The sequence below is a fragment of the Elephantulus edwardii genome, unplaced genomic scaffold (genome assembly GCF_000299155.1).
Source record: "Elephantulus edwardii isolate Elephantulus edwardi_28Jun2011 unplaced genomic scaffold, EleEdw1.0 scaffold00061, whole genome shotgun sequence".
NCBI classification, from domain to species: domain Eukaryota; kingdom Metazoa; phylum Chordata; class Mammalia; order Macroscelidea; family Macroscelididae; genus Elephantulus; species Elephantulus edwardii.
This window is the reverse complement of record NW_006399811.1, coordinates 506,474-523,430: the sequence shown is the minus strand read 5'-3', so window position 1 is coordinate 523,430 and position 16,957 is coordinate 506,474. Positions and strand designations below refer to the sequence as shown.

At 37.2% G+C, this 16,957-nt stretch overlaps 1 protein-coding gene across 2 annotated transcripts in view; it reads right to left on the bottom strand.

The window, feature by feature from the left end:
- RABGAP1L (RAB GTPase activating protein 1-like) overlaps positions 1-16,957 on the bottom strand; it is a 966,320-nt gene that overhangs the window by 876,141 nt on the left and 73,222 nt on the right. For both annotated transcript variants that reach the window (XM_006887704.1, XM_006887703.1), the window contains exon 9: positions 3,352-3,518. In XM_006887704.1, coding sequence (XP_006887766.1) covers positions 3,352-3,518 — 167 coding nt within the window. The remainder of the gene's footprint in view (positions 1-3,351; positions 3,519-16,957) is intronic.

The following is a 16,957-nucleotide window of genomic DNA, read 5'->3' as shown; positions in this document are numbered from 1 at the left end:
TGTGATTGGCACAGGACAAAGTAAAGTTTAGGGCATTTGTACACAGGGTTGCTATGAGTCACAAATGACTCGACAGCACATGACAACAACAACAACAACAATAATGGTATTTCGCATTCACAGTCATTTAATATTAAAAAAAGATCAATTCACTGTCATTCAGTCAATTCCAATTCAGAGGTAGTTGTTGTTGTTGTTAGGTGCCATTGAGTTGAGTAGGACTCATAGTGACCCTATGAACAAAAGATCTGAACCTAGTCCTTACCTATGCCATCCTCACATTTCCTGACATACAACAGCCCATTGCAGGAGTCACCATGTCAATCCACCTGGCTGAGGGTCTTCCTCTCCTTCGGTGACCCTCCACCCTTCTCAACATCATGTCCCTCTCCAAAGAATATCACCTCCTAGCAACATGTCGAAAGTATGTATGGCAAAGCCTCATCATTCTTGCCTCCAAAGAGCACTCTGGCTGCACCCTCTCCAAGACATATCAGTTTGTTCTCTTGGCTGTCCATGGGATGTTCAGTGCTCTTCTCCAATACCATAACTCAAAAGTGTCAAATCTTTTCATCCTTATTCATTGTCCAGATGCATAGCTAGTAATTGGAAAGAACATGGCCTGAAACAGCTGCATCTTAGTCCTCAAAATGAAATCACTATTCCTCAATAATTTGGAAAGGTTCCTACCTACAATTCAGAGAAAGCCCCCAGAAAAGAGCAGAAACGCCTCATAAGAAAGTTCAAGGTTGTAAAAGACAAGCAGAGTATCACTTCTTTCTCCTAAGGAACAGTTGTTGGGTTTGAACTACTGACTTTTTTTTTTTTATTAGCAGAACAGTATTTCACTTACTCTGTACCAGGGCTCCTCAAGATTAGCTGTTTTAACTATAAAAACAGTTAGTTTCAAAAACCATCTTTATGTAGTAGGTAAGAGTAGGAAGCCAGATATGTATGAATACTAGAATTTGAAAGAAAGCTAATGTTCTCTCATACCCTCAGTGTTAAGGAACAAAGGGTACATGGAGACGAGGGCCCAAGCAAGAAGAAAAGAAAAGAAAACTAGGGTCAGCAACAACTACCAGCAGCATTGGGCGAACTCCCTTCCGCTGCCCCATAGTTCTATTTGGAACTAGGGGCAGCACAGTGACTGACAACCTTGGCAAACACCTGTGATCACCATGTAAAGAAAAGAGTTGTCCCTCATCACTATCAGAAAAAGATAATAGTTGAAAAGGCAAGAAAATTAAGATTAGGAAGAAGACACGCCTAAACTGGAACTCTATGCCTAGGCTGGTATCTCTCACTGACAAGACGGGGTTCACTGTCTGAATTTTAGACACTGAACTGTTCTTGGCTGTCCAAATTTCTTTCTTCTTTCACTAATAATCTTAATACTATCTGCTTTTGTGACTGTCAGTCTCTGGCAACCTTCTTCAGAGAGAACTTGTTACGTCCTGTTCAAGGAATTCAACCCTGGGTATCTTCTACACTGGTACCAGAACCCAACAGGGAGAAATGATACCATACTAATGTATTCATTGTCACTAAAATAATTATGTATATGATAACATTCTTTATTCACTGTTAAACAATCTGAATACTCATTTGGCTCAAAATGGTAAATAGAACCCTTGACAGCCATAACAACTAACCTATCAAAACCAGAAGAAAATAAAACCTCACAGCATGATATTAAAAGATGCTCAGGAGACTAAAATACTGAATATTGCTCACCTAAATTTCATTATAAAATGATTAAAAATAATAGGAGAGAAAAGTCCACATAGAAATCTGAGCCAACTCACAGATCTACTTTACGTTGTTTCATAAATATGACAATAATTTCAAAGTATCTAATAAATTTATTAGATAAATGATAAAGTTTTGTTTTCGTTTGTTTTTGATTGTCATCATTGTTAGATGCTATTGAGTAGAGAATGATTGTTTCATAGTAACACTATGAACAGATTTTTACCCTGTCCTGTCCTCATATTCTGACATAGTTGAGCCCATTCTGCAGTTACTGTGTCAATGCATCTGGTTGAGGGTCTTCCTCTCTTTCGTCAACCCTTCACCTTTTCAAGCATGATGTCCCTTTCCATGGAACCACCTCTCCTAACACTATGTCCAAAGCACAAAAGACAAAGCTTTGTCATCTTTGTCTCCAAAGAGCATTCTGGCTGTACTGTCTCCAAAACAACCTGTCTGTTCATAAGGCAGTCCAAAGTATATTTAGTACTCTTCTCCAACACCACAGTTCAAAGGCATCAGTTCTTCTGTTATCTTTATTTATTGTCCAGCTCTCAGACAAAACTGATTTAAAAGATCAGGTGTTCCTTAGTCTTCAAACTGACAACACTGCTCCTCAGTAATTTGGGGTAGTCTTCAGTAATTCAGTCCCTGACTGAAGACTTGCCCAATGCTATACATCTCCTGACCGCCTATATTTTTAAACTAAAGAGTATGAAAGTAATTAACAAACAAACAAAAAAGCAACATATTAAGGTTCTGTATTTATTCTTAGAACACTTTAACATTATTTCACAAAACTGACACTTCCTTTGTATATTAAAATAGGAATTATTTTTCACTATTACCTTCTTTCTCTGCTTTAAAACCAAACCACGTTTTTTACCTGCCAACAGTCAATTTACAGGTGTGTTGTTGTTGTTGATGTTATTGTTGTTGTTGTTGTTGTTGCTGAGTACTATCAAGTCAGAACCAACCCATACCTGACCCTCCAGGGGTTTTCGGAGGCAGTAAATCACACGGAAGAATACTGACTATCCTGACTATCTTTTTCCTGTGGAGCAACTAGTTGGAACTTCAATTTCTTTTCCTTAGAAACTCTAACTTTTGCATTCAATATTAAATAATATTATAGCTTTACAAATACTGAAAAACAGTATATTCGTGTCATGTCGATTACCTCCTATTATAAATGAAAATACTTTTGGCATTTAGTCAGGTACTTGTGAAAAATTTTTCATTGTTACTATATTAGAATATAGTTATTCTATGCCCTATCTTTTTGGTGTGCAACAGTTTAAAAAGTTCTTTTAAAACCAAAATAATTATGTTCAATAATTACATCCCTATTTTATATATATATGCATTACAGGTTACTAGATAGAAAAGCATATGGTTATTACATTTGTTTTGTTTTTAATGTCACCTTATATTTCATTTTAATACTTTATGGATTGAACTTGAATTTCATTCAATAATTAGAAGTTTTGTTATTGGGATTTTTTTTTACTAATTTTTAGTTTTTACTTGAATCATCTGGGCATTTAAAAAAAAAGGTAGAAAGAAAACTATTTCATGAACAATACAAAAAGATCCTACCTGTTTCAACCTCATAAAGAAGGTCTCCGTGAAAGTTTTTCGGCTGAAATACCAAAATCGCTCATTCGCTGGGTATACACGAACCACCGTCTCCAAGAGAAACCGAACAGGCTCCACCACCTCAGTGACTACCATATCCACTGCCACAGTCATGTATACTCGTTTATCTAGAAATTTTAATTGCAAATCATAAAAATAAACATCTGTAATACACATATTCAGCTTCTGGTCAAGGGTAAATCATGACACCTAAAGTAAGACACACAAACTTTATCCCAATTCAGTAAGTATGCCGTCTGGGTGCCTATTTTTACAAAATTTTTTTGAGAATGAAACAAATCATATTATTTTCTTTAATTTATATAACCCATTAGTCATGCTGTAAATTCCAAATTCTTTAACAACCTGCACAACACAATCCAGCTTCTAGCTATCTTCTCTAATCTTATCTTTAGACATACATACTCTTCATACAATACAGTTTGAGTTAACTACTTGCTTGTTCTTTGATATTTGACATTGCTACATGTATTTTTCTCCTTTTGCCTGAGATCTACTAGTCTTAATATCTCAGTTTATGTATCACTTATTTCCTGTAAATGTCACCTAATCTAAATAAAAGGAGTCCCTTAGGTAGTACAAATAGTTTATGTTAGGCTATTAACCTAAAGGTTGGCAGTTAAAGTACACCCAGAGAGACCACTGGAAAAAAGGATTGACAATCAGGTTCAAAAATTCAGTCATTGAAGACTCTGCAGAATATAGTTCTAATGATGGAAAGGGGTCACAATGAGTTGATTCAATGCCAATGGGTCAGAGCGGCAGGGGTTGCCTTTTATCTCAATGTACATTAGGTATTTTCCTCTCTCCTCTGTTGCTAGCCTTTGCCAGTGCTATATTTCAATATTTCAACCATCACACAATATATCCTATGAATGCTATTTAGTCCTTATCAGGATATCCTAATATCTATCGTTGTTGTTGTTGTTGTTGTTGTTGATGATGATGACTGTTATGTGCCATCAAGTCTCCTGCAACTCATCGCAACCCTATATACAATAGTTCTGACACCTGCCCTAACTTGAGCCAAATCCCTAATCTCTGACAGACCTGATCTCAATTATCCAGTCACTGAGATAACCATCTCATCCTGGGTCTTCCTCCTCTGTGCTGTCCCTCCACTCTTCCAAGTGTGACATCTCTCTCCAAGGACTGGTCCCCCTGGTCATGTGCTCAAAGTGTGTGAGAAGGAGCTTCAAAATCCTTACCTCCAGGAAGCAGCCTGGTTTTATCCTCTCCAGGACAGACCTGTCTGTTCTCCTGGCAGTCCATAATATGTTCAACATTCTTTTCCAGCACCAGAACACAAAGGCAAATCCTTCTTGTATCATCCTTCGTTATTGTCCAGCTCTCTGGTGCATAAGAAGTAACTGCAAAGTTCATGACCTGGATCAGGTGTATCTTATTCTCCAGACTGATATCATTGCTCTTCAGTACTCTAGAGTGGTCCTTGACAGCAGACTTTCCCAGTGCAATTCACATTTTGATTTCCTAACTGCTGGTGCCAAGAATGCTGATTGTGGAACCAAGCAAGCTGAAGTTATGAATAATCTTAATCTCTTCTCTATCCATCAGGAAGCTGCAATTGACCCAGTGGTGAGAGGCTTTGTTTTCTTGATGTGGAGCTTCAATCTATCTTGAAGACTATGGTCCTTGACCTTCTGCAACAAACACCTCATGTACTCTTCAATTTCAGCAAGCAAAGTTGTGTCATCTGCATTACACAGATTGTTGATGAGTCTTCCTCCAATCCTGATACCATATTCCTACTCATAAAGTCAAGCCTCCCAAATGATTTTTTTTCTGCATATAGTTGAAAAGGTATGGAGACAGGATACATCCCTAATGCATACTTTTCTTGATCCTAAACTTTATAGTGTTTCCCTGCTCTTTTCTAACTACTGCTTCCTGATGCAAGAATAGTGTTAAATGTTCTGGGATCCCCATTCTTCTCAAGGTTAGCCACAGTTTGTTATGATCCAGAGTCAAATATCTTTGCATAGTCAGTGAAATGCATATAAACATTCCTCTGGTACTCTCATCTGCTTTCAGCCAAAATCCATCTAATGTTGGCTATGATGTCCCTAATGTATAATGTTCTAGTCATTTCTGGATAATCCTCAGCAGCAACTTGCTTGCATGGGATATTAGTGATAGCATTTGATAATCTTCTCACTCTGTTAGGTCACTTTTTTTTGGAATGGGAATACAGATCTCTTCCAGTCAGTTTGCCAGGTAGTTGTCCTCCAGATTTCTTGGCATAATCTGGTGAGCATGCCCAGGGCAGCATCTATTTACCAAAATATGTAAATTGGTATTCAATCAATCCTGGGGCATTTTTCCCCAATTCCTTTAGAGGAGCTTGAACTCCCTCCTTCATCACCAGAGGCCCGTGATCATATGTTGTTTCATTAAATTCTCCTAGGTCAGCCACTTCTTTTTGGTATAGTGCCTCTGTGTACTCCTTCCATCTTTTTGATGCTTTCTGAGTCATTCAACATTCTGCCCAAAGCATCCTTAAGCATTGAAACTCGATGCTTGAATGTGTTCTTTAGTTCCCTCAGCTTAGGAAATGCCGAAAGAGTTCATCCCTTCTGATTTTCCAACTCCAGCTTCCTGAATGTTTCATTACAATACTTTGCTTTGTCTTCCCATGCTGCTTTTTGAGATCTTTTGTTCAGCTCCTTGATTTCTTCCCTTTGCTTTGACTTTTTAGCATTGTAATGCAATATTCAGAGTCTCTTCGGACATTCAACTTGGTCTTTTCTTTCACCTTCTGTTTTTTGGTTTGGTTTTTTTTTTTTTTTTCTCAGCATTTCCTTTTTTAAAATTTTTTTTTAATTTATTTTTTTTTACAGAGGTTTTGGATTTCCATTCATTCATTGCCGCAATTTTCTCCCTTCCCACCCCTCCCCACCAGCTCGCTTCCCCCTCCAAAGAGAGAAAAAAGAAAAAAAATTCCTTCATTAGTATACGATTCCCACATCCCTTCCCCCCACCCCCCACCACAAGTACACTTCTCTATGCAACCTTAATTCTGGATTCCTGTGCTAACCATAATACTCAATCATATATCACTTCTAATCTGTTCTTTCCCTCATCTGTTTCAATACAATATACATAATTTTATAATATCTTTTTGCATTCTTCATGAATGATAGTCTTTATGTCATCCCACAGATCATCTGATCTTCACTCATCAGTGCTCAAGACTTCAAACCTTTTCCTGAAATGATCTTTAATTTCTGGTGGGATAGACTAGAGGTCAAACTTTGGTTCTTTTGGATTGGATTTTATTGTCTTTACTTCAGTTTGAACTTGCTTATGAGTAGTTGATAGTCTATTCCGCAATTAGCACCTAACCTAGTTTTCACTAGTTTTCAGTTGATTCTGACCTTCTCCAGTGATTTCTTCAGCAGATGTAGTCAATCTGATTCCTATGTACACCACCAGGTGAAGTCTGTGTGTATAGTCGCCGTTTATGTTTCTCATAAAAGGTGTTTGCAATCAATAGGCCAGTGAGTGTACAGAGTTCTATTATTCTGTCTCCAGAGTAATTTTTGTCACCAAGACCATGAATTCCAACTACTGATCCTTATTCCCTGTTCCTAACTTTTGTATTCCAATCACCCATTATTATCAAAGTATCTTGGCTGCATGTTCAATCAATGTCCAACTGCAAACATTGGTAGAAATCATCTATTTCATCTCCTTTGGTTCTGCTTGTTGGTGTATATATTTGAATGATAATGGTACTGACAGGTCTTCCTTGTACACATATGGATAGTATATGGATATTTATTATGTTTTATATGTTGTTGTTGTTGTTATGTGCCATTTTATATATTTAATAAATATTATGCCTTGAGGGAGTTTACATAGTGACTAGTGTTGCACTCAATCATTCGTGCAGATTTTGTCTTATGACATTAATTATAATTCTTACATTGTACATAAAACTCTAGTAAGAATTACACTGCCAACCTAAGACATACAGTCTGAGTCTATCAACTGCTACATAGGAGAAAGATGGGCAATCCTTGCAGGCTACCTCCGGAAACCCACTGGATGGTCAGTTATGAGTTTTGACTTGAGGATACATAACAACATTGTAACAGCATTCTTCACATGACCTCCCTGAGATTCTAATTTCCATTCACCTTTCCATTCTATCCTTTTCAGACTTCTGAACTTTAGGGTGAGTAAATACTTCCCTTTTGATCTTGCAAGATTTGATTTTTCTAAGAAGTGAGTACCTCCCTAGTGTTACTCCGTATGTCTATCATGTTTGGCTGAAACATGAGTCACAAAGTGAGTTTAATTACAAGCTGAACGGATTATTAGAGGCTACAGTTAGTCCTGGAGTTTCTATCAGTCTAAATCAGAAAATCAATTCTGATCATTTTGGGGATTCTGAGTTTTGACCCATAATTTTTTTTTTTTTTTTACCATCTACTGTATCTAGAATCCTCTAATTGTGATCACATTTAGAGTGGTCAGCAATAGTAGCCAAGTATTATCCAGTTCTGGTCTCAGAGGAGGTTGAAATTCATTTGTCCATCAGTCTCTTGTTCTAATTGTTTTTATGCATCTTTGATTTTTTTTTTCTCTCTTCTTTCTTTCAGACTGGGAGATGCCAATAGCTGCATATTAAATGGTGAGTTTTTAAGACTTTAACAGTCAACTAGATGGTAGTCAACAAGAACAACAGATCAAAGTCTACTGGTTTTCATTATCTTAATTAAGATAGACAAAAGTATGTATTTCATTTTCTTTTATTGACTTATCTAGCATTCATTAAAGTTTTTTAATTTATGGTTTGGTTACTTCATTCCATCTCATGGTTATCACTGCCTTTATAAAAATATATATTTCTTTTCCCCATCATTTTAAGTCCTCAGTTAAAAGGAATTGTAAGCAGCCAAGCCTGCCATTAGAAGAAATCTTCAACAGTGTTTTTTAAAACTCCGTACAACATCCCTCTATATTCATTAACTATAAACAAACTGAATAAAAATGGTATTCTGTTCTTACAAGGTATTACTCCTGTCAATTCAAGAAAAAATAAGTTTCTTTACACTTTACATTTAATTAACCTGTTGTTGTTAAGTGACGTCTAGTTGAGCACAACTCATAGCCACCCTGTGAACACGGAACACTGTCCTATCCTGTGACATCCTCACACTCTGTATCGTGCTCAGGCCCACTGCTGCAGTCACTATGTCAATCCACCTGGTTGAGGGTCTTTCTCACCATCACTATACTTCCACTTTTCCAAGAATGATGTCCCTCTTCAAGAAATAACCTCTCCTAGCAACATGCCCAAAGTATGTGAGACGAAGCTTCATCATCTTTGCCTCCAAGAAGCACTCTGGCTGTACATTCTGCAAGACCTATCTATGTGTTCTTTTGGAGGTCCATGAAATATTCAGCACTCTTCTCCAACACCACAGTTCAAAGGCTTCAATTCTTCTATCCTCCTTATAATACCACCGCCCAGCTCTCAGATGCATAGTAAGTGACTAAAAAGACGTTGACCTGAATCAAATGCATCTTAATACCCAAGTCTAAGAGGAGGGAGGAAGGTTGAAGTAGAAGAAAAAAAATTACACAAGATATGGGATATAATTAAAATGTTGTTGTTGTTGTTAAGTGCCATCAAGTCATAGACGACTCACAGCAACCCTACGAACGAAAGACCTAAACACCTGTGTAACTTTCATCATTTCTCCACATTCATAGAATTTCCAGAGACAAGCTATTTCGGAAGTGGATGCCACTCCTGCTTCCAAGCTTGTTTTAATCAGGGAGCTCCACCAAACACTGTCCACCATGTGTAACCATTATCACATTTGATACATCAGTGTCACAGTGTTTATTATGACAGCAACCATGAGTTGCCTCTGTACAGCAAATGGACAGACCAGTACTATACCACTTAGAAGAATGGTTGTCTTAGATGCTATTGCCAAATGTTTTCCCTAGTCAGTAGATTACCTTTTCACCCTGTTGGGAAAAGTTTTTGATACACACATGGACTTAAATGTTAAAAGTGCCATTCTTTGATGTTATCTTCTCCTGTGCACTGTTGGCTATATTTGTCAGTCTATCTGTAACACAGACTGGGGCTTCTCAGTTTGGTCTCATTTTGTCCCTTATAATCTTTATGGTTTGGGCTTTACCCTCGGATCTCTGATCCACCTTGATTTGATTCTTGTATATGGCATGAGATGTGGATCTTTACTCAGCTTTCTGCAGGTAATTAAAATACAATTTTTAAAAAAATCTGTCAAACTCATTGCCATCAAGTCAAAACTGTCTTACTGATGATCGCCCAGCAAATTTACAGAAGCTGTAACTGCACTGGAGGAGGTTGCCCAACTTTCTCCCACCGAGGTACTAGTGGATTCAAACAACCAGAGAAGTGCTGTCTTGGAGTTAGCAAGTGTAAAAAGAACAAGGACCACCTTACGAAGTTCATGATCTGACCTTTACAATAGGAAACCATCCCCTCCCACAGCATCAATTACACAAAACAAACTCCCATGAGGTCAGACATGTTCCCTACGCTCCTATGCTTCCTTCCACTCATCTTTACACCGATGTTACTTCTTGGCAGGGTCAAAAATCCAATATGATAGCTCATATCCATACTGGCAGAGTTAAAGGTTATAATTCAGATTAGTAACAAAATACAGTTAAGACAACCCCCAAAATCTGCATGTAAGACTCCACTTGGGACAAAGGAGTCCTTTGTCGGTTGTCACATGGTCCTAGGTGCATAGTGAAGGCACAGGCTCTCAGCTTCGAGCCTCATGGTTCTAATTGCTAAATGAAGTTCTTAGTCCTACCCACATTGGCTTGGGTATGGGGAGGTCTGTCTTCTCTGGATAACAAAAAAATCTCTTCTGGTAGAGAAAGAATTCCTTCTGGTGGGGGAAGAATTTATATCTGTAGCGAAAGCTATTCAATAGATTGGTGAGACTAAACAATCCTCTTGTAGATTGCTGAGACCAACCAATGCAAACACACTTCACTCACACAGTCCTGCTCCTCCACATAGTCATCTATGCTAGAAAATCCATATAAAGTGCACTATACCACCAGCCACCCCTGTGCATAAAGCACCAATATCACAAGCACCGGGAGAGCTGAAAGGAAGTCTGCAGGAAGGAAGCCCAGTGTTGTTGACTGCTGCAATCTGAAGCCAAGATTCTGTGTTGCTGAACTGAGAGAGCCAGAGAACTAGCAATCTTAGTTCAAACATCAAGTTATAGTTTGACTCCAGCCAAGACAGCACTTATGCTGGAAGCAATGACCTGTCCCAGACCCCGTCTAGCTGTGGCAGTTGCCTAGCCTACAAGGCTGTTAATTCACAGGTCATCTCTCTCCTCAACTTGAAGAAGTCTTCCCTTGATTCAGAGAGAAATGTAGGCAAGGTGAGTTGCCCTTCCCTCCACTGGAGCAGTGAGCTAATGCCAATTATCAGACCAGGGGCCTGCTAAGGCCCAAGGCATGAAAAAATTACCACAGCAATGACACAGAAGCTGATGACCTCAAATCCTACACAAAACCAAAAGCTGCCATTCCAAAAAAGTGATCAAAACACAGAATCATTGGATCTCCTGAAGTCAGAAAGTCTGATGGAACTTTCTGACACAGAATTCAAAAGAACAATGATAGAATATTTTAAACGGGTGAAAGACAAACTCAAAGAATTACAGGACTCTGCAAGCAAAAGCCAAGAGGAACTTAAACACTAAGACAATGTAGATAAAACAAACAAGGCATTAGAGGCTCTGAAGACAAGAAACTGCAATTCAGAACATGAGAATCAATGATTCATATACTATCAACATGATGGAGGGACATATGAGCAGAAGTGAAGAGATGGAACACAGAACCAGTGAAATATAAGATAGAATTTTTGGCACCTATCTGCTAGAACTAAAAGCAGAATCAAAAAGGAAGGAAAAACAAGAAAGTCTAAGAATAATGCAGAACATCATCAAGAGGAGTAACATGTACATAATTGGAATCCCAGAACAGAAAGAAGTAAAAGCACTGAGAAAGTTGTAGAAGAATTACTAGAAGAAAATTTTCCAGACATAATGAAGAATGAGAGAATACACAAGAAGCTGAGAGAACGCCATATAGAATAGACCCTAGAAGAAAAACACCAAAACATATATCATAGTAAAATTTTCCAGAACAAAAAATAAGGAGAGAATTCAGAAAGCAGCAAGGGAGAAATGAACCATAAGCTATAAGGGATAGCAAATAGGATTAAGTGTCAATTTATCAGCTGAAGCCACGCAAGCAAGAAGACGGTGGAATGACATACATTAAACACTCAAAGAATACAACTTTCACCTGAGAATACCATACCCAGTAAAACCGTCCATCAAATATGATGGAGAGATCAAGATGTTCTCGGAAAATCAGAACCTAAGAGAGTTTGTAAAAACAAGACGAGTGTTTCAGGAAATCCTGAGGGAAGTCCCCTTGGACATAGATGCCACAGAAAGTAGTATGGACCAAAGTAATCAGCAACAAAAACAAAAAGGACTCAACAAAATGATTGCAATAAAACCCTGCCTCTCAATAATTACACTGAATGTGAATAGTTTAAATGCACCTGTAAAGAGAAAAAGAGTAGCAGACTAGATAAAAAACCAAAACCCATCAATAAGCTGTTTATAACAGACACACTTGAAAAAAAGAATATAGACTAAAAATAAAAGGGTTGGGAAAAATATAACATATAAATGGCAACCAGAAAAAAAGCAGGGGTAGCGTTATTAATCTCTGATAAAACAGATTTCAGCATAAAAACCATCGCAAATGACAAGGAAGGTCACTATATAATGCTTAAAGAGTCAATAGAACAATAGGACATAAACACAATAAATATCTATGTACCAAGGGATAGAGCTACAAAATACACAAAGCAAATGTTAACAGAACTGAAAAAAAAAAGAAATAGACAACATCACATCACTTACACCACTCTCAAGAAAAGAAAGAACTCTTAAGTTCTTAAGAGGCAGAAGAATCTGAGTGTTGTTGTTAGGGAATTGGGACACAGATGACTGGCTAAGGATACTGTTTACCTCAGAGATTGACAAGTCCAAAGGTTTTTCAAGGGAGTAAATTAACAAGCAGCTGGCTTTGAAGGCAGATGAGTACAAAGCAAAAGAATACAATTTGCCATTGTATATTCTTGTTAGGTGTCCTCAAGTCCACTATGACTCATAGTGACCCTATCAACAACAGATTTGAAGCTTATCCTAAAAAAAAAAAAAAAGAAAGAAAGAAAGAACTACCAAAAGAGCAAAAACTCAACAAAGAAACTGATTCATTAAACCACACAATAAACCAACTCGATCTCATAGATATACACAGGCTAATGCACACCCCAACAAGTGCAGTGTTCCTTCTTCTCTAATGTGCATGAAATATTCTCCAGAATAGATCACCTATTAGGTCACTAAGCAAGCATCAATAAATTAAAAAACACAGAAACAATACAAAGCATCTTCTCAGACAACAATGCTACAAAATTAGATATTAATAACAAGAAGATAAAGGTGGAAAAACCATACATCTAGAAGCTGAACAACACCCTGATTGAACATGATTGGGTAACAGAATAAATAAAAAACGAAATTTTTAAAAAGTTTCTTGAAACAAATGACAATGAAAACACAACTTACCAAAACCTCTGGAAAACAGCGAAAGCAGTAATTAGAGGTCAATTTAGAGCAATAAGCAAAAACATCAAAAGGCAAGAAAAAAGTGATAATTGAGTCTTTAATGCAACATCTCTAAAAAGGTGAAAAAGAACAGCAAAAAAACCCCAACCCCCTCTAAAAAAATATAATTCATAAACTTAGGGCATAAATCAATGAAATCAAAAACTGTAAACAAGTGAAACCATAACTGAGACCAGGAAGGAGTTAGTTCTTCAAAAATGTCAAAAAATCAACAAACCAGCAGCAAAACTAACAAAGGAAAAGGAAAAAAAGACACAAATAATCCAAACAAGAGATGAAAGGGGCAATGTCACAATAGATTCAACTAAAATAAAATGGTTAACAATGGCATATTAAGGAAAAATTATTCTCAAATATGAAAACCTAGAAGAAATGGACAAATACTTGGAACCTCACAACCTTCTTAATCTGGCACAGACCAAAGCAGAACATCTGAACAGACCCTTTACAAAAGAAGAAATTCAACAGGTAACAAAAAGCACAGACCAGATGGTTTTATTAGTGATTTTATCAAAAATTCAGAGAAAAACTGTCACCAATTCTACAAAAGGCATTTCAGAAAAGAGAAAAAGATGGAATGCTCCTAGATTCTTTCTACGAAGCAAACATATCCTTAATATCAAAGTCAGGTAAAGACACCACCAAAATACAAAACTATATGACAATATCTCTCATGAACAAAGATACAAAGATCCTCAATAAAATTCTAGCCAGTAGAATCCAACAGTACATAAAGAAAAAAAAATTCACAATGCCCAAGTGGGATTCATAAAAAATAAGCAAGGACAGTTCAACTTAAGAGAAAGAATCAGTGTAATTCATCACATTAACAAAGCAAAGCAAAGAACCACATGACCATATCAATTGATACACAAAAGGCCTTTTTTTGTGTACTTATTCAAACATAGATATATTTGTTCTTTTGGCAGTCCATGGTACATTCAATATTCTTTACCAAGGCCTTTGACAAAATCCAGCACCTTTTCCTAAGTAAAAAACTAAACAAATAGAAATAGAGGGAGAATTTCCTCAACATAGCAAAAAGTATATACATAAAACCAAAAGCCAACATCATTCTCAATGGTAAAGATATTATAGACATTCCATTTGAAAATAGAAACTAGGCAAGAATGTCCATTATCACCTCCCCTATTCAATATTGTATTGGAAGTTTTAGCAATAGCAATAAGACAAGAGAAAGAAATAAGAGGTAACCAAATTGGCAAAGAGGAGGTAAAATTATCTCTATATGCAGATCATATGATAGTATAGTTAGAAAACCATAAAGACTCAGCAAGAAAACTACTGGACATAGTCAACCAAGTAAGTAAAATGGCAGGATACAAGATCAACATACAAAAATCAATTGGATTTTTCTACAGTGACAAAGAGAATACAGAAATGGAGCTTTAAAAAAAAAACCCACAATACCCATCACAAGATTAAATACCTGGGAGTAAATTAAATAGAAACACAAAAGACCTTTTCAAAGAAAATTACAAAACATTACTACAAGAAACAAAAAGAGACCTGGAGAAATGGAAGAATATACCATGCTCACAGAGAAGAAGACTCAATATTGTGAAAATTACAGTTCTACTAAAGGCAATCTACAAGTTCAATGAAATCCCAATACAAACACCAATTCTATTCTTCAATGAGATGGAAAAGGCAATTTCAAATTTCATCTGGAATGGAAAGAAACCACAAATAAACAAAGCACTCTTGAAAAAAGGGGAAACAAGCTAAGAGGAATCTCACTACCCGATATCAAAATCTCACTACACAGCTGTGGTTGTCAAGACAGCGTGATACTGGGATCACTGATATTGGTACAGTGACAGACATACATATGTATCAATGGAACAGAACCGAGAACTCAGAAGTCACCTCATTTATCTATGCTCAACTGATTTTTGACAAGGAGATGAAATCAGTTAAGTGGGGAAATGAAAACCTCTTTAACAGATGGTGTTGGTAAAATTGGAAAACTCAGTAGAAAACTCAAGCAAGACCCACACCGCATGCCATACACTCAAACCAACTCAAAGTAGATGAAAGGCATACGAATAAAGCCAAGGACTATAAATTTCATAAGAGAAAAGCTTAGAACTCTAGAAGCCCTAACCCACGATATGAACAGTCTCCGGGCATCATGAAAAATCTACAACCAAGAGAGAATAAAATAGATGAATGGGACCTTGTAAGAATCAAATCTCTATGTACATCAAAAAAAACTTCTCCAACAGAGTAAAAAAGGAAAGCCAAAGACTGAGAAAAAATATCTGATGATGACACAACCCTGCATACTGAAATGAGGAGGACCTGAAGCACTTACTGCAGAAGATCAAGGACTACAGCCTTCAATATGAATTGAAGCTCAACATCAAACAGCAACCAGGAAATTAAAAGACGAATTGCACTGGGTAAGTCGGCTGTCAGGGACCTCTCCAAAGTACTGAAGAACGGTGACATCAGTCTGCAGAGTAAATTGCATCTGATCCAGGCCATAGTCTTTGAAATTGCTTGCTATGCATGAGAGAGCTAGACAATGACTAGAAATAATAGGAGAATTGATGACTTTGATCTGTGGTGCTAGAGAAGAGTGTTGAATATACCATGGACTGCTAGGAGAACAAACAGGTTCATCCTAAAGAGAGTGAAAACAGGCTGCTCCTTGGAGGCAAGGATTCTGAAGCTTTGTCTGACATACTTCGGACATGTTACATGGAGGGACTAGTCCTTGGAGAGGGACATCATACATGGGAGGGTGGTGAGACAGTGCAAGAAAGGAAGATGAGATGGACTGATTCAGTCACTGGGATAATGGAGGTAGGTGTGTCAGAGACAATAGATTTGGCACAGGATAAAGCAAGGTTTAGGGCTCTTGTACATATAGGTTGCTATGAGTCACAACAACTTTATGGCACATAACAACAACAATTACATATCTAATAAGGGACTTATATGTAAAATTTATAGAATACTCCAGCACCTCAACAACAAAAAGTCAAACAGCCCAATATCACAAATGGGCATTTCACCAAACCCCTAGATCTCAGTGAGATATAAATCAAAACACGATGAGGTATCATCTTATCCCAATAACAAAAGCAAAGTTCAACAGAGTAGAAAACAACAAATGTTGGCAAGCTTGTAGACAAACTAAAATCTTTATTCACTGTTGGTAGGAATGTAAAATGGTGGAACAACTATGGAAGATGGATTGGTGTTTTCTCAAAAAGTTGGAAATAGAAACACTATTTGAACCAGCAATTCCATTACTGGGAATACATCTGAAAGAAACCAGAGCTGCCACTCAAACAGATATATGTGCACCCATGTTTATTATGGTGTAATATACAACAGAAGAGAGATGGGTGCAATCTAAGTGCCCATCAGTAAATTAATGGATAGAGAATCTGTGGTATATTCATACAATGGAATACTAAGCAGCACTGAAAGACAAGGAACTCATAAAATATTATACAAAATGGGTGACCATGGAGGACATTATGCTGAGTGAAATATCTCAGTCATAAAAGGACAAATACTGCTAATAACATTGTTATAAAACAGGACTAACATTGAGGGTTGGGGGGAAACTAAGAAAAGAAGGGATAAATAATGAAAACTGCACAGTGGTGTCTCTCTGGAGACTAAGGTGCGTCTGATACAGGCCATAGTCTTCGCAATCACCTGTTATGCATCAGAGAGTTGGACAATGACCAAGGAGGATAGAAGGAGAACTGATGCCTTTGAGCTGTGGT